The sequence below is a fragment of the Cetorhinus maximus genome, chromosome 10, assembly GCF_964194155.1.
Source record: "Cetorhinus maximus chromosome 10, sCetMax3.hap1.1, whole genome shotgun sequence".
In the NCBI taxonomy this organism is placed as follows: Eukaryota; Metazoa; Chordata; class Chondrichthyes; order Lamniformes; family Cetorhinidae; genus Cetorhinus; species Cetorhinus maximus.
In genome coordinates this window covers 28,566,853-28,594,188 of record NC_135888.1, presented here as the reverse complement: position 1 = coordinate 28,594,188, position 27,336 = coordinate 28,566,853, and the positions used below count along the sequence as shown (strand labels likewise).

The 27,336-nt window shown below is 45.1% G+C and overlaps 1 protein-coding gene across 1 annotated transcript in view; it reads right to left on the bottom strand.

The window, feature by feature from the left end:
* Window positions 1-27,336, bottom strand: part of whrna (whirlin a) — a 199,360-nt gene that overhangs the window by 7,762 nt on the left and 164,262 nt on the right. Inside the window, exons 9-11 of the mRNA XM_078551285.1 lie at window positions 11,932-12,003; window positions 9,290-9,860; window positions 6,754-6,926 (exon numbers count right to left, since the gene is read on the bottom strand). Coding sequence (XP_078407411.1) covers window positions 6,754-6,926; window positions 9,290-9,860; window positions 11,932-12,003 — 816 coding nt within the window. The remainder of the gene's footprint in view (window positions 1-6,753; window positions 6,927-9,289; window positions 9,861-11,931; window positions 12,004-27,336) is intronic.

The window sequence follows — 27,336 nt, the reverse complement described above, 5'->3', positions numbered from 1 at the left end:
AGGGAATGGTTCTCTATGGAATGCTGATGCGGGGGGTGAGGGGAAGATATGTTTGGTGGTGGCATCATGCTGGAGTTGGCGGAAATGGCGGAGGATGATCCTTTGAATGCAGAGGCTGGTGGGGTGAAAAGTGAGGGCAAGGGGAACCCTATCATGATTCTAGGAGGAAGGGGAAGGTGTGAGGGTAGAGGCATGGGAGATGGGTCAGACACGGTTGAGGACCCTGTCAACCACAGACGGGGGGGTACCTCGGTTAAGGAAGGAGGAAGACATGTCAGAAGTGCCATTTGAATATTGATTACAGATAGGCAATAGTAAACAAGAGCATGAACAGAAATGCTAGTTTTCCTGGAGCACTGCTCTGCCAGAACAAGAACCATTAACAACTCAGCTATTAACTAGGAGAATCTCCACTTTCATCAGGAAATTAGCTATCTAATTTTATAATATAGTCCGTCAGCAATTAACCAAACTCATTTTGATTAAACGATTTCATAAGCTTTTAGTTGGAATGCTAAGTAAAGGTTCATCAAAAGAGCTCTTTTGGAGGACATAGGATATTGCACACAGTCAATCCATATGATGGTGGGTGAAGGGTTGATTGAACAGGATTTATAATGTCAGTAGAGTGCCATAGTGAAAAGTGAAATGACGGAGGAAATCATTAACATGATTGAAAGTGCCTGAGAGTGATTTAAAGTCAGACTAAAGCAGCTCAGGAGAGCACGAAATATGAAATTAATTATCATTGACAATTAGTGGGGGGGGGGTTAATGAGATATGAGAAAGCTGCAACAGAGCTGGCTGGCTTTGTATGTCATCACTTACAGCTCAATTACAACAACTTTAAGCTTGTACAAATAATGTAGAGGAATTGTTATTCCAAGGTTTTAGAGCAATCATTTATCATTAAGGCCTAGAAAATTGGTTGCGTCATTTTTGGGCACCTGACTCGCAGAGTGCTAATAGCCCCTGACCCACAGAGTGCTAGTAGCCCCTGACCTGCAGAGTGCTAGTAGCCCCTGACTCACAGAGTGCTAATAGCCCCTGACCCACAGAGTGCTAGTTGCCCCTGACCCACAGAGTGCTAGTTGCCCCTGGCCCGCAGGGTGCTAGTAGCCCCTGACCCACAGAGTGCTAATAGCCCCTGACCCACAGAGTGCTAGTAGCCCCTGACCCGCAGAGTGCTAATAGCCCCTGACCCGCAGGGTGCTAGTAGCCCCTGACCCGCAGGGTGCTAGTAGCCCCTGACCCGCAGGGTGCTAGTAGCCCCTGACCCGCAGGGTGCTAGTAGCCCCTGACCCGCAGGGTGCTAGTAGCCCCTGACCCGCAGGGTGCTAGTAGCCCCTGACCCGCAGAGTGCTAATAGCCCCTGACCCGCAGAGTGCTAGTTGCCCCTGACCCACAGAGTGCTAGTTGCCCCTGGCCCACAGAGTGCTAGTTGCCCCTGACCCGCAGAGTGCTAATAGCCCCTGACCCGCAGAGTGCTAGTAGCCCCTGACCCACAGAGTGCTAGTTGCCCCTGACCCACAGAGTGCTAGTTGCCCCTGACCCACAGAGTGCTAGATGCCCCTGACCCAAAGAGTGCTAGTTGCCCCTGACCCAAAGAGTGCTAGTTGCCCCTGACCCACAGAGTGCTAGTTGCCCCTGACCCACAGAGTGCTAGTTGCCCCTGACCCACAGGGTGCTAGTTGCCCCTGACCCACAGAGTGCTAGTTGCCCCTGACCCACAGAGTGCTAGTAGCCCCTGACCCGCAGGGTGCTAGTAGCCCCTGACTCACATCGCGCTTGTAGCCCCTGACCCGCAGAGTGCTAATAGCCCCTGACCCGCAGAGTGCTAATAGCCCCTGACCGCAGGGTGCTAATAGCCCTTGACCGCAGGGTGCTGATAGCCCCGACTCACATCGCGCTTGTAGCCCCTGACCCGCAGAGTGCTAATAGCCCCTGACCGCAGGGTGCTAGTAGCCCCTGACCCGCAGGGTGCTAGTAGCCCCTGACCCGCAGGGTGCTAGTAGCCCCTGACCCGCAGGGTGCTAGTAGCCCCTGACCCGCAGGGTGCTAGTAGCCCCTGACCCGCAGGGTGCTAGTAGCCCCTGACCCGCAGGGTGCTAGTAGCCCCTGACCCGCAGGGTGCTAGTAGCCCCTGACCCGCAGGGTGCTAATAGCCCCTGACTCGCAGAATGCTAATAGCCCCTGACCCGCAGGGTGCTAGTAGCCCCTGACCCGCAGAATGCTAATAGCCGCTGACCCGCAGGGTGCTAGTAGCCCCTGACCCGCCGGGTGCTTGTAGTCCCTGACCCGCAGGGTGCTTGTAGTCCCTGACCCACAGAGTGCTAATAGCCAGCACTCAAGTGAAATGGTCCGGTGAGCCCAGGATTTTGAGCTTCCGAACTCACTCTTATGCAGAAGACTCAGTGATAGAAACCCAGGCAAGTTAATGCATCAATCTTCAGGTGTGATCCAGGATGTGAAGGATAGTTGACTGGGTTTTGGAGTGTGTTGGTAGTGGAGCAGGGTGCTTACAGAAAGAGCCTGCGGAGGGAGATTGGAGGTCAGGGTTGGGAGTGAGCTGACATGAGACCAGGAATGGTGATGATTAAGGTGAGTACTAGCCTATTTTTTCATTTTGTGCTGTTTTGCACTAGCTTTCCCAGAAGTAATCTGCACTAGTGCCTCCTGCCTTAAATGCAAACCAAGATTGCAAGAGGAAGCAGAATCAGGTATTAGACCCCATAATTGCATTTGATAATAGTTGAATATCTGCTTCTGATGTGGTTAATGGATGTCCATTGTTTGGCCCATCCCGAAATGACATCCAGCACGACCCTCACCAGAATTGTGCACGTGGAGAAGATACCCTTTTGGACACAAAGTGGCACCTGTAGCTCTGAAAATCCAGACGCTGTGGAGCCGAAGTTCCACCACCAAGTGTCCTTTTGCTTTACAGTTTCTGACAGGTTAGTTCTCATTTATGCCTTACAACACAACAATCATTCTACTACAATGACCATTTTCCTTATCTTTTGGCAGCTTGAACTCATATCATGGCATTGTACATCCATTCTGCAGAGGGAACTCCTGCCTGTTTTAATCATCCCTGGTGCTCACTTCCCACGGTCAGCAGGTACTCAACATGCCTCAATTTAATAAAGCCCACCCATTATTGGACCCTTTCATATTATAATCCAGTCATTGTAGCAGAAATCTAGCAGCTCAAATAATTCCCAATTATTTTTCTTTTTAAGCTCTGTTTTATCTCATACTTTCACCATAAAGCATCATTAGCCTTGTAAGATTTAGCTTTTTGGGCAGCTAATCTGAATTTAACAAGTTGCTTAAATTTAGATTCTTCACACTTCATTGAAACTTCATGATCTATCCTGAACTATGTGCTTCATTCTCCAACATTAAACGCCACTCAGGTACACAATGTCCCACACTACTCTCATTCAACTGGTCGTGTTAAGAGTATTAAGAATGCCAGGGGACAGTATATGCCCTCCTATTAGTTAGGGAACAGGACTTGGCACAAAGCATTCTCAGAAGAATATGGAGCAACACAACTGATTTTAAACATCCTTGTGCTTGTTTATTGTCAGATTGGATTCCGAAGTTCACACAATAAAGTGAATTTACTACAGGTCCATTTCTAGTCAACATTCTCCCTCTGTCATCTTATGCTGTCAAATGTTTGCGGAAGGTTGGCCAGTCATTGAGACTCTTTTCAAAAGAAAGTATTTCCACTCTGTGGGTAAGTGAGTGAACTGGAGCACCGTGCGAAGCTCTGTAGAAAGCCAATTCTGGACTGTGAAATGTGCTTAGAACCATAGAACACTACAGCACAGAAAACAGGCCATTCGGCCCTTCTAGTCTGTGCCCGAAATATTATTCTGCTAGTCCCATTGACCTGCACCTAGTCCACGTATCTATCTAATTTATTCTTAAAACTTAAGAGTGAGCCCGCATTTACCACGTCAGATGGTAGCTCGTTCCACACTCTCACCACTCTCTGAGTGAAGAAGTTCCCCCTAATGTTCCCCCTAAACCTTTCCCCTTTCACCCTCAGTTGTAACAAACCACTACAAAGTCACAAAGAAGGAGAGCAGCGTATCCATGGGACACTGTTGTAGATCTTATATATCTCAGAGCAATGCAGAGGTGACATTAGTTTCTAAGTGGGCAACAGGTTTATTTGCAAAAAAAAATATTAATTTATTTATATTAGGTTTATTTAATTATATAAATAAATAAATATTTGCAATCACAAAATGTCTGCATTCATGCTTACAGCTCAGCTTCTAATAGCTTCTGAGGTGTCTGTTTACCTTGCTTTGAATCCACACCCAGGCGTAACTAATCAGGCACAGTGAGCATAGATCAGTTACCAGGCTTATAATCAAACACAAAACAACGAAACAATTGAACACTACAGATACGACACAAAAGTCTTTAAGATGCATACAGGAATCACTTCATACAAGTCCTGACCAGATTTAAGAAAAGGTAGCTTCTGTTGTGTCAGTTGGCAATAGATGCAAAATGATGTGTTCCAGAAAATTGAAGTTCTTCCTTTGTCTCTAACATTTTGCACTTCATTGGGGACTGTTCCATGCTCTTACAGAGCTTTATATTTCAATTACATTGTAATGGTTAGATGAGAAGATGGGTGTTTGAAGGGTGAGATTGAAAGCTGTCAAATGCCAATTCCATGCAAAGATATTAATATCTTTGTCAAATTATATTTGTTGGCCATTCCCTTTTCAAACAATAGTGTTTTAGTCAGAATTTGGGAGAGATGCATGAGGGAACTGTAGAGTGGAGAGCGGGTCACAGATTGTACATCATAGGGAGGTGAGTTGGACATTGGAAATTGTTGGGGGTGGGGGCGGGGGGTGGGGGGACCAGCATCCATTTGCTGAGTTAAGCATGGTCAGCTGAAGAAGGCACTCCTGCTCCTTCTGACCCATCTGCTGTGCTAGAAAGGCATTTACTAGGTGGATCCAGCCTTCTCACATCCCTTCAGCTGAAGGTTTCCCAAAGCCCATGGAAACCCGGCACTAAAAGTAGTAATCTTGATAAATTGGAGCTATGTAGCTGCATTAAAATATGTTAGCGATGGTCCTGCGGGGTGAGAACAGGTTAGTCACCTGCCCCCAACCTGTCTCCTTTAAAATCATAAGTGGATGTGTAGGAAACCGGTTGGGGTTAAAATTACCGCAGTGTTCAAAATTCTGAAGAAACTTGGGACTAATCGGTGCAATGTTGATTTCTGTGGTGTGGTACATTTTGTAGATATCCATTGTGTGTGGCTAAGCTCTACATGGACTCCAGGGAAATGTTTCCTTCAAATTTTTTTTTTTTCTCACTCCAAATATGAGTAAAAAACTTTTTCACACAGTGAATGGTTCGGGTCTGGAATGCACTGCCTGAGAGTGTGGTGGAGGCAAGTTCTATCGAGGCATTCAAGAGGGAATTGGATGATTGTTTGAAAATAAAGAACCTTCAGAGTTACGGGAATAAGGCGGGAAAATGGCACTAGGTGAAATGCTCATTTGGAGAGCTGGTGCAGACATGATGGGCCGAATGGCCTCCTTCTGCACTGTAATAATTCTGTGATTCTATGATGATGTGAAATTTCTCCCTTCTCCTTCTGAAAGCATTGCGGGGATCCTATTCAAAAGGCACTAATTGCTCTTTGCCATTTTACCCATGTGTCTATTATTTATGTTTGAGCTTTGACAGGGAATGTCAACAAGTTAACCAACCACAGGAAGGTGGGGTTGAAAAGCCTTACAGACAAGAGCAGCCAACATCTAAATGCACACATTTACAACAAGAGTCGTTGGATTATAACCAGGAACAGGAACCTGGATCAAATCTCCGTCCCTTAACCCAAGGATATTGAGGCAACCCAGTTAAGATTAACTAATTCAACACAGGTCGGTGACCAAATCAAGGGCCTCCTTGACCTCAGAGGTCAACCTACTCAAAGGATAAAGTCACTGAACTATTGAGGAATAAAGTATTTCCTTTTATTATAGTTCTCCTTTTCTATCAGACTAGATTATTTTGAAAAGTTGTAACAGGCAATTTTAATTTTAGAATCTCCAAGGCAATTCAGTAATGCTAGCTATTAAAAAAAGATATGTCTAAAAAAGAAGGGGAAAAAAATCAATGTGAGCAGTAGAATCCAATTTCTGTTGCCTCAGGGAATCACTAATGGATGCTTATCACTGCTCTAGGTGCATCAGGGTCAAACAAATAAATAGATACATCCTCAGTGACACAAGCAACATCGCAGGCAAAACTTTTTCTACCTTCCTGAAGCTATATATACATTTTACTGAACAGCTGCTTGTCTACCTTACTGTTTTGCAAGTGCTGTATCTATAATGCATTAGTCTCACAACATTGCGTCTCCGAAATTACCTCATAAGCACTTGAACACTTAATGCATTCATCTGAAATTTGTCTCTCTGCAATTTTAGCAGAACCGTTAACACATTGAAAATAAATGAATAAATGCTTTTGCCAAAAGAATGGATGTGTTAAACGTTTGTACATCCCACAGCATAATATCAGAGTGTACTGTGTTAAAGTTACAGTATTTAAGGACTTTGAGACATTGCAGCATGAGGTGTTACACAAATGCATATATTGCTATTTTTATTGCTCACTTCTCTGTACTAGTTCTTTTAATTAAATTGATGATCCTTCCATTCAGGAATAAATAAGCTTCAAATGCTTACTTACTGGTTTTGAAATGGCCTCTGGTCTGGCTTCATTCCCAGGCGATTCCTTGCCGATCTTGCCCTTCACAGGAACAGGGCTGCTGTCTTTGCTGTTGCCCCCCACCTCACCAACATCAACTCCACTGTCTTCGCTGAGAGTTTGCCCACTGTCAGATAACTGGGAGAGGGCTGCAGCTGGTGGGAACAGTGGCATAATTTCTGTTATTGATAGAAAATAGATTCTGCTCAATCCCTAGTCACATGAGTCAAAGGATTTGAACAACACATTGACCACAAACATCAATACTATTGGTCTAACTACAGATGACTACTCCTTCTGTGTACCGCATTGGTCTTGGAATGATTTTTATGCAGAGAAGCAGGTTGAGCAATCTTTAAATTGGCTAGCCTTTAGTGAATTTATTGTGTACACTGCACCAGTCTCCTTAATTCCTACTCTACCTCCTGTTTGGTCTCTTCATGACCAATGTAGAAAAAATGTAGCCAAAATTAATAGGGCATTGTGTGGTATTAATGGAACCACTGAGTGTAAATCAAGAGACAGCATTTTGACACTATACAGGCCATTGATCAGGCTGCACCTGGAGTACTGTGCCCCCATCCACCCCATGATGAGTGGAAAAGGTCCAGTGGAGAGCTACAAGATTGATTCATAACTCACCACCTCTCTTGACCCCCTACGTTATCTCTAAATTATCAGACCACTTGTCTGACATCCAGTATTGGATGATTAGAAATTTCCTCCAATTAAATATTTAGAACGCTGAGGTCATTGTCTTTGGTCCCCGCCACAATCTCCCCTCTCTAGTCACTGATTCTACCCCATCTCCCTGGCAACTGTCTGAGACTGGACCAGACTCTGCACAACTCGGTGTCATATTTGATCCTGAGTGGGGATTCCGACTATGTAATCGTGCCGTCACTCAGACTGCCCATTTCCACCTCTAATACCACCCAACTCTGCCTTTGCTTCAGCTGATCAGCTGCTGAAACTGTCAACCATGCCTTTGTTATCGCCAGATTTGACTATTCCAATGCACTCCAGGCCAGCCTCACACATTTTAAACACTGCAACCATGAGATCATCCAAAGCTCTGCTGCCCATGTCCTTACTCACACCATGTCCTTTTCACCCGCCACTCTGGCACCCATTTAATTTTAAAATTCTCCTCCTGGTTTTCAACTTCCTCCATGGCCTTGCCCCTCACTAGGCCTGTATCTCCTCCAGCTCACTACGCTCCTCTATTCCTGGCCTCTTGAGTATCCCTGATTTTAATCGCTCCATCACCATTGGCTGTGACTTAAGTTGCCAACACTCTAAGCTCTGGAAGTCCCTCCCTAAACTGCTCCACCTCTCTAGTTCTCTTTTCTCCTTTAAGACACTCCTAACACCTACCTCTGTCATCAAGCTTTTCTACACCTGCTCTATTATCTCCTTATGTGGCTCAGTATTAAAATTTGCTTCAAAACCCTGCTGCAAAGCACCCTGGCACATTTTATTATGTTAAAGGCACTAAATAAATACAAGTTGTTGTTGTTGTTGTTAAGGAGCCTCAGCTAATCAGGTAGGCTCAAGGACCTTGGCCTGTTTACTTTAGGCCATCCAGTTTAACAGATTGGGGAGGGCGAGGGGGTCACAAGCTTAAACTATTGCAACAGCAGGAATCAACTGGATGATCTGTGGCTCTTCTCTGAGAGAGTAGTGAACCTCTCGAATACATAGCTGGCTAATGAAGTGGATGCTGAGTCTCTGCATGCCTTCAAGAGAGAGTTGGGCCAATTGTTGGCTGGGGCAGAGATTGCAGAAGGTAAGTGTCGTTATAAATAACGTTTGGTCCATGCAATCTCCTAAACTAATTTTCATCAACTGCAGGGGCTGGAGCATAATTTTTCAGAATATTTTCTCCCTTATTGACCCTGTTTTTTTTTTCCCTCCCTGGAAATTTCATGACTGTGGGAAAGAGGAGGTCAGGGGAGGGAAGGGGGGGAGGAATATTGTTTGCTCCTGATGATCTGGCCCGTGGGGCACGCTTGATAGACAAGCTATCCTTTTTTAGCCTGACAATTTCATATGCCTTTAATCAGAATGTAAGTTTAATATATTCTAAATTCCATTGTCAATTATACTGAAACAGAAGAAGCCATCTAGTCTTGCATAAAACTTTTCAAGCACTTAGATAAAAAATTGCATTTGTGATAGAATGATGTAAGAAGATCACTAATCTTGATTTCCACTGCAAAAATAAAACTCCCCAGTCCAGGGTCCAGAAAATCATGAGCCTAACTCAATAAAAATTTACAGCAAGATCCAATATAGCTCTGATATCCAAGAAGAGGCTAAGAAGTCCAATTAGGAACTCACTAAATCTCCACTGAGATTATCGGACAATCTTGACACCCACTTTATTCATGTCCAATTTAACAGTCGTTTGCCCATACTTAATGGAAAACATCACAATCTTGAAAATTGTTACAGATTAAAAACTATTTATCGATGAGAAAGGCTTAACACCATACTATCTTTAAATGGCACTTACGTCGAGACTGTGGTAATGCCCTAACTTCGTTTACATCAGGTTCGCTGTTTGGCTGATGCACTTCTACCATTACAAAGTGCTGATTGGCTGCTGCTAACTGTGGATGAGGTTTGTCTGTTGACCCAGGAGGAAGGGGTGCTGGAAGGTACGGAGGTGGAGGAGGAAGAGATGCAGACTCGGAGGCATTGGGCAGCAGCTGCGTTGGAGACTTAACTCTGGGAAAGGGTCCAATGATGTGCTGGTTGACGCGTGAGAGCTGTGCTGCCACCTCACTGCTCATACTTTGTGTTTTCAAGTTTTTACTGTGTACTGTACAAACAGACTCGTCTGTTGAAACAACTGAGGCAGACGCAAGAGAAGAACGGTCACTTGTGGCATCAGTATCAATGTTTGTGGTGGTTAACGAAGGACTGTGAGGTGCTATGAAGAAAAGGCCTGAGTGTGATGATTCTGAGGAGCTCCGTTTTGGTTTGTCTCTGATTGTCTTTTGATGTGATGAGGCAGGACTGGTGGACTCAGGTGGAGGAGGCTTAAAGTTTGAAGGGTTTTCAGTAAATGACTGCATGTTATCCTAGGAAGCAAACCAGAAATAATTACATTTGCAACTGAATTATTTAAAATTTGGCAAATCTTTTCTTTCACCTGGGTCTTTCCAGGCTGTGGACTTTCTACCACTCTGCAATCAGCTGCCTGGAACCAAGGTTATAATGAAGCGGGTTGAACAGTTATATTTCCCCCTCATCAAGGGATACGGTAACCTCATAATAGCCCCATAGCCCCAAACCCCCACAGCCAGACCTGAACTGCTTAATCTTAACTAAATGAAGAAGACTTAGGAGCAGGAGCAGGCCATTGGGTCCGTTGAGCCTGCTCTGCCATTCAGTGAGATCATGGCTGACCTGGTTGTGGTCTCAACACTTCTCAAGGAGAAGTATTGAGAGTTAGGTATAGTCCTTACCAAGCTACCTATAACCTGTCTGGACTAAATATAAGTGTCTCAGAATTTCAGGAGTCAAATGGGATTTGATGGCTCCAGCAATAAGCTAGCACCAAAACAAGTAATAGGCTGAATGGTCTCTTTCTGCACTGCAATGTCTATGATTGCATGCCCCCTGGAGAAGGCATCCCAGATTACAGCATTCCACAGGAGTTTACAGCCAATGTACTGGAACAGGATGAGGATTGAAGGCCGGGTGGCGTAGGGGAGGTAACACTAGCAAATCTATATTTCTATTGGTGTAAAGTTTTACCATTCTGCCCAACTGATAATGTATGTCAATGAAGAAGGCCAAAAGCTGCTCTCCCAAATACTGTGAACTCCAGTGTGTGTGTGTCCGTGTGTGTGTGTGTGCACGCACGTGCTTTGGAAGAGGCTGCCGACCATAAGTAGGTAGGGAGCCTGCAGCTGGGTTCCTGGCAGCAAGGTGAGCAGACTGGGTGAGGGAATGGTGATAGTGTCCAGATCTAATGATGTCTCTGTTCTTGAGGGCTGCGGTCTGATCCTGGACGGGGAGGTTCAGCCAGGGGTGATGGGTGGGAATGCCCAATCTTGCAGAGGCTTTGATCTTGTGGCAGTGAAGGTGTCCAATTCTGGCTGGTGTCAATCCTAGGGGATGGAAGGAGTGAGCAGGTTAAGCTTGGGGAGCCTGGGGAAGCACTACTGCCCTGCCTGCCCGCAAGCAGTATGGAAAGGCAATTACCACACAGCAGCACTTGCTTCCCTTCAGCTGTCATGCTTCCTGAGGAGGAGAAACCCAGCCGGCCAGGATTAAAGCTGGAAGGCAGGTTAAATATTAGAATGAAGCTGAATGCCTCATTTTTTTAAGACCAACCTGCTTCCTTGGATTGGGTTGGCTGCCAATCCTGCACCACCACTCGACGGGCCGAATGGCCTACTCCTGCTCTTATGTTCCTACCCCCAACCCACCTTAGTTAAAACCAGTAGTGAGCGGGCTGAGGTGCATTGGGTTCGGGTTTGAGATTTTAAAAATCACCTGTTTTTTTGGTGGATAATATCCTCCTCCACCTCTCTGTGCCTCCTTTTTATCACTTTGTGAAGAACCTGAATCACTGTCTCAGGGCTCTACTTTGTTTCAGCATCAGGATGCATAAACGTACAGTGATTGTGAGGCAAACAATAGTTGGTATGGGGCAAACTATCCTGATTGAGCAATGAACGCTCTGTGCTCTTTGAAAGGCCTTTGAATCAAACTCAGGGTGAACTCAACCTATTTCCTTCTTCATTTACTCCCTGTCTAGTCCTAAAACCTGGATATGAACTTCATCTGTCCAACTGCAGAATTACTCGTAACTTTCAGAATTATTCATGAAAAATTATACCTCTAACATCATACCACAGAACCTAATTATTGCCTGGAAAGTTTTGATTAAATAGAACAGTCTTAGAGATAAGCAGGGGTCCTGCTAAAAAAGCAGATTCTCACAGCATGTTTCAACATTACTTCTGTTATTATGATCTTACTTTATATATCTCCATATGAGCTGACAGCAACAAATATAGAATAATGACACATGTTATTTCCACAGTTTGAGAAACAAGAATCAAACTCCATTACTTGAACAGGGAAAAGACACAATGATACATGGCAGTTCAGCAACACAATACTGAGTTAAATACTCACAAGAGAGATGTCTGGCAGATTTCCAATATCTCCCTGCATTTGGTCGTTGGTTACCACAAGGTCTGTGTCATTCTGCATGTGAGAACAGGGTCAATTCACTGATTAGACCATATCCCATCTATTAAAATAGTGCTTGCCACATTGTGAGTTGCAGGTTCCTGCGGTAATGTGCCTCTGTAATTGAACCAATTTGGCGTGCATTTTGGGGGAAAAAAAATCCTTCAAAGTCATGGGATTAATTTTAACTTTGGTATAATGGGGGATATTGAATACACTGCCCATTCTCCATGATGGTTAATTTTCCTTTCAGTCAAACTCAATGGTAGGAAATATTGGGCAGGGTGAGTAGTGGGCGGCCAACTTTATATCGTCTATTTACACCTCCACCCAAAGTTAAAACTAACCTCCCCACATGTAGTCTTGAGTTCTTAAGTGTGAAATGTTGGTGCCAACATTGTGGCCCTTGCTTTTTCTAAACATGGGAAAAAATTTTCCCCCCTGTTGGGGAGGGGGGAGGGAAGTGCAGGAGTGGGTGCGGGCAGGCGTGCCTCCGATTGGCGCCCCCGATCGAGGCCAATTAAAGGCCCACCCAGCGTGACATCCACCAGGAAGCACTATGCGCTCCCTGTGTGGGTGGGGGGGATTCCCTCAGCCGAGCGTGCGCTCTTTCGGGCATGCGCGTGGAAAAGCGCACTGATCTCCCTGAGGCTAAGTGCTGCCTCAGGGAGACCGGCTCCAAATTAAAAATTGTTTAACAAATGATAGCAAGATTTCCCTGACATGTCCCCTCAAGTGCCACTGTCACACGAGTTGGGACACGTCCATCACTTTAACTCAAACCTTTATTAAATATTTAAAAACCCTCATGAAACCTCATCCTGCCCGTGGATGAGGTTTCATGCTTTTTCTTAAGCCCGCCAGGGCTCCCGGCCTGCCCAGCAACCTTAAGGTTGGACGGGCAGGTCCGTTAATGATGCTAATGACTTTTTCAATGGCCTCAAATATACATGTCCTCTGTACTTCCAATAACTCACCCTGGCAAGGTTGAAGGGATATGATGGTACATACGATGGAATAAAAATGTCCTGGTACAGGTTCTTGCTACAGCGGAAGCTGCTGGTCACAATCAGTGAAAGATGAGACTGGATGATCAGTCTAGCCAGGGTCATACCTTTAAATAGTATTAATCAGCAGATATTGCTCTGAAATCTGTATATGTATTTTCTACTTCAGCGTGCTCCAGGATATTTCTTCCTAAATGCATTGTTTCAACATGTGTTTCTAGAGTGTGTCCATTTATACTCACATGAAGTGTACTCATGGACTTCTACACATCTGAAATGCCACTGTAATACCCATTGTCAGTCAATTAAACACGCTTTCAATAAAAATACACTATAGTTATGAGCAATAAGCTGATGAAAGGCAAACTGATTAATTCTTAGCCCTAACTCCATTCAACTAGATCTAGTACTTATTGGGGCACTTTCATTTCATTCAGGAAAAAGCTGGGAGAGGAGGTGCCTTTCAGTTCAACCATTTGACTCATGTGACATTAAAAATGAACAATTATCCTAATTTGCCGCCATTCTCAAACAGCTTCATGGGGCCTGGTGCAATGAGAAATTCCAATTCCAAAGCGTTTTTAGGCACAGCCTGAAACATAGGTGAGGTATTGAGGTAAAGCATACAAGAGGTGGACTTTTCACACCGTCAACCTGATCTGAACCAAGTGATCCAGTCAAGTCTCCCCAGTTAGTGAGAATGCAGAAGGATCAGTCAGTGAAGGGTATATTATTCCAAAAAGAGCCACAGTCCACTCTGACTAAAGCTGTGAGTGTGGGTGGAATTGTCTGGTCCTATTGGTGGTGGGCATCATGGCGGGCGGGGGAGGGACAATTCGGCATGAGGGGCAGCAATCAGTTTCATGCCGGTGTGAAATCACAGTGGGATCATCCAATGGTGTCTGCCATGGTGGAACGCGAATCCCGCTGGAGGCCAGCGTGAACCCAGTTTGCACCCTGGTAATGGGATGCAAAGTAAGGCCCGACTGGGATCATCCCCCCACGTCAGATTCACTGTTACACCGGCGGGAAAACACGCCAGCCCAGAACACATCTGGACAAGTGAGACGTTCAGAAGTCGGGGCTTACATTCAGAGCCTTCAGATCGCGGACATTCAAGGAGAAGAAAGTGCTGGAGCCCTACAGGTATTAGACCCTGGAGGAACAAGTGCATTGTATGCTTGGTAGATTCTCATGGACATGGCTCCATCATGAAGCAGCTCTTGGAAGGTGGAAGGTCTCTGTTAATGCTTCAGAACATTACTGTCTTGGCCATGGGCTGCTATGGATGATCGGCGAAGAGGCAGAGAGAGGAATGTCTAGCTGTGAGTGGGAGGGGAAGGTGTACCAGGGTTGGGGTTGGGGTGGAGTGGGGATATGGGAGAGGAGTATCTATGTGTGGCTGGGAGTAGAAGGTGTACCGGAGGGACTAAGGTTGGGAGGGGGGAGGAGGATGTAACAGAGGAGAATGCAGCAAGTGGGGATGTAAATGTAAGGGGGAAGGAAGGTGTAAGGGAGGGAGTTTGGAGGGGGGAAGGTGTCTGGGGAAAGGAGGGAGTTCCGCCTCAGGAAGGTAGGGAATGTGCGTGTTCACCTGGACGTCCTGGGAAGACAAAGGTTCGGGTTGGTAGGTGATGGTGGGGAGGTGAAGGTGATGACAGGGGGGTCGACAGTGATAGGGGAAAGGACATGTCTGAATGGGGGAGGGGAAAGGATGGCGGTGCTGATCCAAACTTCACTATGACCATGGCTGTTGAAATTGAAAGTGAGCGGAACCTCGTGTTGGACCGGCACAGGTGCTGCCTGGGAGTGCAACCAGTGGGCGGGTGGAGATGCAGATCAGCTCAGATGGACAACTGAGAACCCCAGGAGGCAGCATTGAAAATGCTCAGGACAGTAAGGTGAGTGTGAGGGATGAAGCCTCTGAGTGACTGGAGGAGTGCTTGCACGAGGCTCCGAAAGACACTGCCACAAACACTTCTCCCTCCAGAATCACTTATGGCCTGGCTACATGCAGCTGAACTGCTAGTTGGGGGGGATGCAGGGGATGGACTCGCGAAGCCTGTAAATGAAGCTTAAAGACAACATTACACATTATTCATCGAAAGTGAATATGTTTTCGGATTATAAAGTCACAAAATGTGTTCACCCGTGCAACCACTTGTGATCAGAATTTCTTAACTTTTCTAGGCCTACCACTTCTTCTAGGCGCTGCCCTGACATCCACAGCAGGGGCGGAGACAGCCTGTGCAGTGGTTGTCCCAGTTGCCTCTGATGACTTCGGCACGCGTCCTCTGGCCAGCTGAGGCCTTGAAGGCCCCGGCTTGTTTTCGCTGTCCTCTTGTGGGACAGCTGCTCCCTCTGCGGTGACAGAGGACAAGGTTGAGGTGGTCATGGGCAAAGAGGACTCGGGGAGAGTGGACAGCCTCTGAGATTCCTCAGCGGATGACCCAGGGGTGTCCAGTTGCCTCTCCTCCTCCCTTTAAGTGCCTGAGGGCCCTGGTCTGACTCCTTGAGGGGAAGGAGAACCTGGAGGGATGTTGGGGTGCCCCATTTCCCTCTCACGTTACCACTGCAGGAACTCGCCTATCGCTACCGCAATGGAATGCAGGTTGGTGCGTATCTCCGTGTTCTGCTGGACTAGGGTCTCCATGGTGCCCACCATCCTTCCCATGGAGACCTCCTTACACGCACATTTGGGCACCACTTCATCAAAGAGCAGGTGGACACACTCCTCTGACTCATGAGCCACTCTGTTGAGGGCTTTCAACAGCTCTGCGTGATGTTCGCCTGCCTTCTGCTGACTCTCCGCGATGAGCTGAAAGGCCAAATCCAGTCTCATCATCTAACTCAGACCTCACAGAGGCCTCTTCCCCAGCAGCCCTACGCGTACCGGGGGGCTCGGCTGAACCTGCTGCGGACACGTGTCTGTGCGGTGATCACCAGATTGTGGACCTGAGCCTGCTCTAGATCTCGGTCCCACTGAGGTGTGTGTCTCTGCGCTGGTGCAGGGCGTGGGTAAGCGCTGTGACGGGTCTTCCAGGCTGCTTATTTCCAGCTCTTCAGTGGAGGATCTGTCCTCTTGGCTGGAGGAGACGACATGGATGGAGCTGAGGGACTGGCTGGCTGAGGGATCTGTATGCTTGGTAGACCCTCCTGTGAGCCAAAGTAGAGGTGATTAGTGCATGGCAGCAGAGTCAAAAGCAGGAGAGAGAGCACTCACAGTTGTGTCGAGAGAGGAATGGTGGTGCAGGATCCTCACGTGGGTGTTTGCTGCTGACCTCACCGTTGCCGTAGGCACGGTCCACGTCCTCACTAATTAGACGATGGCACACTTCTCAAAGTGAGTAAGGGGCCTAATGTGGGCCACTCCACCCCGGTCTGGGACCTCTCCCTGCTGATTTGAGCCAGCTTCTCCTAGATGGAGACAGATGGAATGAGTGTGAGCAGGACACATGGCACTGCGTGGAATGTTTGTGTGGTGAGCGGAGCCATGGACGGGATGAGGACGTGAGCTCCAGAGGATATGAGCCTGATGGAGATGTGGGGGGTGTGTGTGAGAGTTAGTGGTGTTGTCCCTTGAGGTGTGAGATCCCTGTGGATGTGTGATGGGTTTGAGAGTGTTTGAATTGAGAGTGATGAGGTGGTTGACTTACCCTAGCAGAAAGGATAGAGTCATTCATCCCTTGTCTGTACTGCATGGCTGACCTCCTCTGTGCTCTGGTAGCGCTGACCACCGCTGCCCCTGCCTCCCAGGCTGGATTGTTGACTCCTGCGGCCACAGAGGTAGTAGAGGACATCGCGGTGGCCTTCCACTGCGTCCGGCAGGTGCCCCAGAGAGGCATCACTAAATTTGGAGGCTGCCATATATTTTGCTTCCGGGGTCATCTGTCCCCTCGAGCAGTGCTAGTGTGAAGACATGAAGTAGGCTGCGCTCTGGTGCGCTTTAAATATGGCACCCAGGGCGAGGAAGTGCTAAGGTCACGGCGTGGCGGCCAAATCCGAGCCTACCTGCCAGCGACCCAAAGTATTTCCCATGAATACATTATTAATGAGGCGCCAGGAAGGGGATGATACAGCGTGAAAACCCACCATTGCAGCTGGTGGGTAAAATGACTTTTTTCATGTCCGCTATTGCACTTAGTGCAAATCTATATGAGGCGAATCTGTTAAAAGTCCACACAAGAGAACAGAAAGAATGATAATAACCTCTAACAACATCTCTAGTGCAAGATGAGTGAATAAGCTCCTCTGATATTGTCTTTGAAATAGATCCTAAATTTGCAGTCTTATAACTGCTGTGTATGGTTACTGTGGTATTTCCCTTCTGCAATCCTTCAGATCAAACCTCCCACTGGTATATTCCAACAACACATTAAGTCGACAGATAATCATTTTTTTTTGTTTGTTCACAGGCTGTGGGCGTAGCTCGCGAGGCCAGCATTTATTGCCCACCTCTAATTGCTCTTGAGAAGGTGGTGGTGGTAAGCTGCCTTATTGAACTACTTGAATATTAAAAATCCACAGGCCCTGTTGAGATTTCTAACGGCTTGTCACAATAGCGATTGGCTGTCTTGATGGAAGAGTTAAAAAAATTGCAAATGCTTAAGGATCTGTCTGCTGTGGTGAATAGATCATGTTTGAAAGGTGGTGAACTATTGGACTGATATTTTTGCTGATAATCCTGTACTTCTCCTCCCGCTCTTTTTCACATGCTGTGTTCTTTATTTTATCTGTATCGCTGGGCAAACTGCTTTGCACTGGGCAGGAATTAGCCGACACAGGAAGAGCACTGCTGGGTATCTCCCTCCACTTGCCTGATGTGCAGCATTGACAAGCATTGGGAAAATGGTTTCTTGGTGGGAATGATCGGAAAGAGACGAGGAGAACAAAACAAAAGTAAGAGAAAAAAAAATGCAGACAGCATCGATCTTTCCCAGATAAGAAATTTGGTCATTTAACAAACCAGGAGCAGATCGTCTACACTGCTGCAATTTTAATTTCTGAATTAACCTTTCTGGTGATCAGGTTTAACATAGATTGACATGGAAAGATCAAAACAGAAACAGGGGGCCCGATTTTAACACTCTAATTTTTGAGTGAGTTAAAATCTTGTCCAGACTGTTCAACCCAACCAATCTGTATTGGTTCTTTTAACCAACAGTAGTCCATGTCCCTTACTCCCGCCTAGTCCTCAGGTCCCTTTAATCTCCCTTTCTTCAACAGCCTATCTAATAGATTCTTAAAATTGTAACCCATTTAACTGATGTGATGACAGAGGAAACTCTGCACAATTTTATTAACATAATCAGAGAACTTATTGTGTTTTGCTGACAAATTTGAAGAAACTACATATAAAATAAAGACCCCACCCATACTGGTATATATTCTGACCCGGACAGACGGAACAACTTATATTCCTCCTGGGGAGATCAAACAGAATAAAAATGAAAGTATTCCATGCCTCCTATATCAGTTTGAGATGCTGTTGTTCAGAGATCCAGTCTAGCAATTCAGAAACTTCAAAGCACATTTCCAGATATCGATTGTCAGACATTAAACTAAGAAAAGTCTTTCATGTCCTCAAACATAAAAGTCTTTCCAACCTCAGGCACTGCTACTCGGAGGGCCAACTCTAGAAATTTTGGCCTGAAATATTGTCCAGTTGCATCATGAAGACAAAAATTCACAACTACAGTAGAATGTGAGACAACTCACACATGATGCACTGAGTGTATCACATCCCACAGATACATCACAATCTCCCTCTCCCTGAGAAATAACTGGAGGCAGCAGGCAAAAAAAGGAACATTGCTACACACGTTCTGGTCTTCGGCGTGCATTCAATTAAAGACAACTGACAAAATGTTCACTATATATGATAAATGCAGAAGAAATCAGAGTTTAAGTATCAAAGAATCTAATGGAATTCTTCTCACGTGAATCAAAATAGACTGATAAACTATTTTATTGTTCCTATTTGCAAGTAAGTATATGAATAATCAGCTGGATTCATTATAATGCATTACACATGTCACCAATAGTGGAGAGATGAAAATCTGGGATGAACCAGGAGTAGAGGAGTGCAGAGATGTCAGAGGGTTGCAGAATGCAAGGAGGTTATAGAGAAAGAGAGGGGCAAGACGCTGGAGTGATCTGAAAATGGAGGATGAGAATTTTAAAATTGAGGCACTGCTGGATTAAAAGCCAATGTAGGTCAGCAAGCACAGGGTGATAGGCGAATGGCACTTGGGGCAAGTTAGTGCACAGGCCACAAAGTTCAAGTTTACAGAGGGTGGAAGATGAAGGCCAGTCTGGAGAGCATTGGAATAGTCAAGCCTACTGGCAACAAAAGTGTGGAGCAGATGAACTGAGGCAGGGGCAGGGACAGGCAATTTTACAGAGATGGAAGTAGACAGTTTTGGTGATGCAACCTATATGTGGTCAGAAACACCGAAGACAATGGCTTCAGTCTTCTTCATATGTAATTGGAGGAAACTTTGTTCATCTAGAACTTGATATTGGACAAGTAGTATGACAAATCAGAGAGACTGATTTATGTACAACCTAAACCAAATATTTAGCTGGGTTGTGGATTATCTCTTTACATGTGAAAACGAGAGGTTGATTAAATCCTGTTCTGTTTGGTACTATGAGTTAAGTTATGATTGGTGGATAGAACACTGGAGACCTTCTTTTGGTTAGTGCTGTACTGTAGGCTTTTTTATTGTCCATCTGAACAGCAGATAGTTTAACGTTGCACCCAAAGGTTAGCACCTCTCAAAATACAGCATGCACAGAATTTTGCCCTTGATGGGCGTGCGGGCCCCACTGGCTCAGCGGCGGGCGGGCAGGCAGCCGATCGCCGCCGCCAAAACGGGCCTCACCGCCATTTTAAGTGGGTGGGCCAATTAAGGCCTGCCCAGCAGGCTGCCCAACGGGAAGCGCTATGCGCTTCCTGTGCGGGGGTGGGAGTAGGAGGGATTCCCCAACTGTCAGAGTGCGCTCTTACGCGCATGCACGCGAAAGAGCGCACATCTCCCTGAGTCTAAGCGCTGCCTCAGGGAGATCACTGATAGCGTTATAAATATCAAAAATAGAATAATAAAAAAATTATTAACATGTCCCCCTCATGTGACAATGTCACACGAGATGGGACATGTTAATAAATATGACTAAAGCTTTATTAAACTTTTTAAAAACAGACATGAAACCTCATCCTGCCAGTGGATGAGGTTTCATATTTTTTCAGAAGCCCGCTGGGTCTCCTGGCCTGCCCGCCAACCTTAAAGTTGGATGGGCAGGTCCTTTAATTGCCTTAATGATCCTGTCAATGGCCTCAATTGGCCAGTGACAGGTCGGCAGGCGGACAGCTGATCGTGCTGCCTGCCCGCTTTCCTGAATATTTAAATGGGGCAGGATGACCCCTGATGTCATCCTGCATCATTTTCGCATCGGCGAGCAGGCCCCGCCTCCAACTCGCCGGTGGAAAAATTCAGGCCCATGTCTCAGTGCTTTAGTGTCAACTGAGTTTATAAATTTAAGTGCTTGTGTGGGGCTTAATACCTCCTGATCAGAAGGTTGAGGCAAGAGTACAAACCAAATGGGTCAAACTGAAGCTCAGAGTTACACCTCACTACTATACATATTTTTAGTACCTCAGTCTAATTTGTATAAAAAGCTACATGAGAAACATGATAATAAAAACATGTATTATAATACTTCCTACTTAAGACATTTTAAATGTTGGAAGTAGGTATCCTACATGTTCACTCGACATTTGGAAGTGCACTAGCCTCTGACTTCTGAGCTCGTCTATGTAGCACAAGAACACAGCAACAGGAGTAAGCCATTTAGCTCCTTGAGCCTATTTCACCATTCAGTAAGACCATGGCTGATCTGTGACCCAATTTCATTTATCCACCTTCGCCCCACATCCCTTGATATCTTCAGCTAACAAAAATCTATCAATTTCTGATTTAAACTTAATAATTGACTTAGCATCAATTGCCAAAGAGAACTCCAAACTTCTATCACAATTTGCACATGGAAGTGTTTCTTAACTCCACTCCTGAAAGATCTGGCTCTAATTATTAGACTATGTTCCCCATTCCTAGGGTCTCCAACCAGCAGAAGCAGTTGCCCTCTATTTACCTTATCAGTTCCCTGTAATATCTTGAAAACGACAATTAAATTAGCCCTAAACTTTCTAAATTCTAGGGAATACAACTCTAGTTTAATCTGCCCTTGAAATTTAACCCTTGGGGTTCAGGTATCATTCTGGTAATTTTACGCTGTACTCCCTCCTAGGCCAATACATTCTTCTTATGGTGAGGGACTGGGGGCTGCTCACAGTTCTCCAGGTGTGGTCTAACCAGGGCTTTGCATAGCCGTAGCATAACTTCAACCTCCTTGTAACCTAGCCTATAGAACCTATAGCCTATGTTATGACACAGAGGTATCCGACGGTCCTTGTACACAGAAAGTTAGCATGAGGGTACAACAAGTAATTAGGAATACAAATGGAATGTTTATTTCAAGGAAGGGTGGAGTATAAAATTAGGGAAGTCTTGTTACGTCTGTACAAACTGTTGGTGAGATCATACCTAGAGTACTGCATACAGTTTTGGTCTCCTTATTTCAGGAGGGATATTCTTGCTTTGGAGGCAGTTCAGAGAAGGCTCACCAGGATGATTCCTGGGATGCAGGGGTTGTTTTATGAGGAAAGGTTGAGCAGTTTGGGCTTATATTCATTGGACTTTAGAAGAAAGAGAGCTGATCTTATTGAAACATATAAGATTCTGAGGGGACTTAACAGGGTAGATGCTGAGAAGATGTTTCCCCTCATGGGGGGAATCATGAAGTAGAGGGCATCGTTTCAGAATAAGAGGTAGCCCATATAAGACAGAGATGGGGAGGAATTTCTTCTTTCAGAGGGTCATGAGGTTATGGAATTCTCAACTCAGAGAGTTGTGAAAGCTGGATCATTGAATGAATTCATAGCTGACATAGACAGATTCTTGAACTATAAGTCGTCAAGGGTTATTGGGGGCAAGCAAGAAATTGGAATTGGGGCTAAGATCAGATCTTATTGAATGGTGGAGCAGGCTCGAGATGCCATATGGCCTACTCCTATTTCTTATGTTCTAATAGTCTGAGTTCTCTGGATATAAATCCCAGTATTCCATTTGCCTTTTTGATTATTTTCTGGATATCCTCATACTTGTCTACATTGAAATTCACTTATCACAGCTTTTCCCATTCACTTAATCTATTAATACCCCTTTGTAATTTTATGTTTCCATCTACACTGCTTCCATTGCTGCCTATCTTTGCATTATCAGTAAACTAGGATATGTGACTCTCTATCCCATCATCTCAAGTCGTTAATAAATTACAGTGAATAGTTGAGCCCCAACACAGATCCCTGTGGGACACTATTAGTCACATTTTGTCAATTAAATTACTTGCCCATTATCCCTATCTCTGCCTCCTGCCATTCAGCCAATTTTCCAACAAGCCATTATCTTATCTTCAATTCCATGATCTTCAACTTAAGTCAACAATCTCTTCTGAGGGACTTTATTGAGTGCCTTCTCGAAATCTATATAACTAATGCCCATGGAGAGCAATGACTTGCAATTTAAAAACAGATCACTGGCTATGAAGCACTGTGAGGCATCCTGAAATGTAATAAGTTGTCATTTAAATGCAAATTCATTTTTTTCATATAATTCCTCTGGCAGTTAGCTGGCCTCAGTATGGTATCTTAATCACTATTCACAGTCACACTTACATCTAATATTGTTTCTACACATCAGAAGATAACTAAAATCTGTCAAATCATTTGCTAAAAAAAACATACAAAATGTTTTCATTTATGCGATCGCAGAATGACAGTTGCACTTAAAATTAACTTACACAGTGCATCTAATATATATCAAAATGTAAAATATCAGGAGTAGAAAATTGAATAATGTATCCTTCAATGGCAGTGCATGTAGCCGTATAGCTGATTCAAGGTAAGTTGCATTATGACATTATCTGTCCTACAATCATCACAGGTCACAAGAGAAAGCATGAATTTCTCTCTTTTTTAAGGAAAAACACTAAATTATCCAAGATGTTGCCAATGTTCATTGCAGATGGCTCTAGATCCAGGCCAGCCTCCTGTTAACAGATGAGAAAAAGGCCAAAATGCTGCAAATATGAAATAAACACAGAAAATGCTAGAAATACTCAGCAGGTCTGGCAGCATTTGTGGAGTGAGTTAACGTTTTGAGTAGAATGTGACTTCTTCAGAGAAAAAGGCTACTTGGGCCTCAGTCAATACTTTGCTGTATAGACTGATTCCTTCCCTATCAGAGGAAAATAGAGCATCTACTTTTTACCAAAAGTGAAGATCTGACAAAGCAGCTCTCTTCTTGCAAGTTTCTAACTGGCATTGTCACCAAATCACTGCCTCAGGAGTTGGCCCTCAGCAGCTGAGGAGAAGAGTCTCAACCGTCAATGGAGGAGATGGTTATTAACAATCCATCTCCTGTACTGTTAACTGGCATAAGATTTTATGAAAAATCCCAACACTGTTAGAGCATGATGAGCACTACAAGTATGTAATACTTGACAGGTCTCAGAAGCTCTGTGCAGGTGGTGACCTTAACTGGGCAGCCAAGCAATGCATGGCAAGATTAAAGTTTATTCATTTTTAGCTATAATTATTTCATTCAAATGATTGAGGTGGGGTAAAGATTTTGCACAAATACTCGATTATTCTTTCTCACCGTTTGCTTTATCATTTCTGTGAATTTTCTCAGCCTTGTTCAGTTTGGCATCTTGTCCCCAACTGACCACCCTTAGCCTGTGACTTCTCACAACCTGATTCTAGATTGGTCACTCATGGATGGAGATCTTTGAAGAATTTGGGTCAGCGAGCTGTGGTTTTTTACTTCGTTTTCATTTTACATGATATTGAATGTCAACTGGGACAAGTAGGCTGTAAAAAAAAATCATAAAACTTGTCTGCCTTATAGGGAGGATTAAAATATGCTGTATTTAATTAGCTAATAGGCACTATTTTATCGATGCAACTTTAAGGCTGTGGGATCGACAACCTGTGCCAGCAAACCTTTTGCGACAATCTTTAAAGCTCATTCTCAAACCTACACCTGTCTCTTAGTTTGTGCACCAGTAAATCGCATTAGCGTGTCTTAAATTTGCATTATTTAGTAGGATGGATGACAAATCAGTAATAAGACCTCATCCTGTCTTCTGTGATGCATTTTCATTTTCGGTTTTCTCTGCTATATTGGGACAATGACTCATGCTCCGGCACCATTTTGTTAGCGCTATCAACTCTTCAGCACCTTGACCAACTGACTATTCTTCATTTGTGAAGCCAGCAGGCTATAATTGGCAATGGGAGGTATAGGTTGTGCATACCCAAACCTGCAGAGACCATCTTTCCTCACTATCGACACAAGGCACCATTCAACAGGAATCACTGCACCAAACAGAAGTGGAAATCATGTTTGATGTCTTTATTTCCTAGTGCCAGGGTTGTTGAAGCCAGTTACAGATCCCTGATTGCCATGCTGGGCGATGTCAGCTCACAGTACATGGTGGATATTGAACCTGAATAACTTCTTGGCCGGTAAATTTAATGGGAAACAGGGCAGTACATATACTCCCTAAGCCACTGGTGCAACCATACTGTTGCATCTCTAATTTCATGTTGCATGAGAACACTGCGAGGCCAGAAGTTCATGAAATTGTTAGAATACTGAATTAAAAAGTCTTGCATTTAAATGGTGCCTTTCACAACCTCAGGATGCCCCAAAGTGTTTTACAACCAATAAAGTGTTGCCACTGTTGCTAAATAGGACACACACCAGCTACTTTGCAAGAAGGTCTCATAAACAGCAATGGAGTAATGCCCAGATAATCTGTTTTAGTCAAGTTGATTGAGGGATAAATATTGGCCAGGACTCCAGAGATAGCTCCCATGCTCCTCTTCAAAACAGTACATTGGGATTCTTTACATCCACCTGACAGTGCAGTCAGGGCCTGGATTAAACTTCTCTTCTGAAAGACAGGATCTCAGACAATGCAGTATTGTACAGGAGTGTCAACACAGATTTTTGTACACATCTTTGGAATGGGACTTGAACCCACATCCTTTTGACTCAGATGGGCAGGATTTTACTCTTTGGATCCGGACTCTGACATCAGGACTAGATGGGAGTCAGAAGCCCACTCTCTGGAGGAAACAGCCACCTGGCAGTGATTTTGCATGAATTGGCCAATTCTTGGCCAGAAGGAAGGCTTGTCATCCAATTAAGGATGGGGTCGGGTTGTCAAAGCTGGAGGGCCAACAGGAGACCCTCCAGCATGGAAGAAGCCACCGGCTGCCTTTTCAGGGAAGAAAGGGGGAGGAGACCTCAACCTGGAGGCCATTTCCAGCTTTTTAAACTCTTAAATAAAAAATAGACTCAGCCACAGAGCCATCAAGATGGATGGGCAGCCTTATTGCTGGACTGTCAGCTCCAAGCAGCTGGCCTAGTTCCCAATGTCTCAGGGGGCCCAGAGGCCAACCAGAAAATTCCAGTTGATCTCGAACAATAGGCCTTAATAGGCCTTTATAGACCTGTAATTAGCTACCTGCCGCTTCAGGTTAGTCTCCCCATCCCACTTCCAGGAAAATGGCCCAGGGGTGGGATGGTGTTGCTGGCAAACTCATATACTGACTGGCAATGTGTAATTTTGTGTCCACACACCTATGAGCTTGCCCCCAATAGAGGCTAAAAATACTGCTCAAGAGCACGACGAACCAAAACATAGCAACTCACATCTTGCAAAGTTCTACGACTTTTGCTCTCAAGGCCTCTTTAGCTTCATTCAGCTGCTTCTCCAGCTCTTCTGTCTCCTTCTTGTATCTGTTGGCTTCCTCCTTGAACCTTGAACATTGCTGCATCTTCTCTGCCAACTGGTTCTTCAGTTTCTTTAGAATGACGTTAAATTCTTCCTGTTTCTCTTCATAATTTTCCAGAGGTACGAACTTTGACCTGAGGGATCCTTGTAGTGTGTGAAGGTCTTTCAACAGGTTTTCCTCTTCTTTGCGAAACTCACTCACTTCATGTTGAATTCTATCATTCAGCAGAGTCTTCTTGAGTTTCTTCTGCTGTTCTTCCATGTCGTTGTTTAAGACAGTCTTCATTTCTTCAGGTTGTTGAATAGCTACACACTCCTTTTTCATCCAGTTGCGGTCCTTGGATGCTCCATGCTCTTTCTCTTGCCTTGTTCCTTTTCCAACTGAGGAGATTTACCAGGATGTTGCCTGGGCTGGAGAGTTTTAGTTATGAGGAGAGATTGGATAGACTGGGGTTATTTTCCCTGGAGCAGAGGAGATTGATGGGGGGGGCATGATTGAGGTGGATAAAATTATGAGGGGCATAGATAGGGTAGACAGGAAGGAACTTTTCCCCTTGGCGGAGGGATCAATAACCAGGGGGCATAAATTTAAGGTAAGGGGCAGGAGGTTTAGAGGAGATGTGAGGAAGAATCTTTTCACCCAGTGGGTGGTGGGAATCTGGAACTCACTGCCTGAAAGGGTGGTAGAGGCAGAAACCCTCATAACATTTAAGAAGTATTTGGATGTGCACTTGCGATGCCATGGCATACAAGGCTATAGGCCTAGTGCTGGAAAATAGGATTAGAATAGTTAGGTACTTGTTTGACTGGCGCAGACTCGATGGGCCGAAGGGCATTTATCTGTGCCATAGATCTCTATGACTCTATGGGCTGAATTTTGCCATCGGCGAGCAGGGGGCGGGGCCCGCTCACCGAAGTGCAAAATGATGCGGGATGACGTCAGAGGGAACCCCCGACATCATCCCGCCCCATTTAAATTTTCAGGAAGGTGGGCCTGCAGCAAGATCAGCTGTGGGCCTGCCGACTTGTCAATGGCCAATTGAGGCCACTGACAGAGTCATTAAAACAATTAAAGGACCTGCCCGTCCAACCTTAAGGTTGGCGGGCAGGCCAGGAGCCCCAGCGGGGAATAGGAAAAACATGAAACCGCATCCACCGGTGGGATGAGGTTTCATGTAAGGATTTAAAAAGTTGAATAAAGTTTTAATGAAATTTACTAACATGTCCCATCTCGTGTGACATTGTCACAAGAGGGGGACATGTTAAGGATTTTTTTTTCTATTTTTAATGTTTATACAACTGTAAGCGATCTCCCTGAGGCAGCACTTCGCCTCAGGGAGATGTGCGCTCTTTCGTGTGCACGCGCGAAAGAGCGCACTCTCGCATTTGGGGAATTCCCCTCCGTCCGCACAGG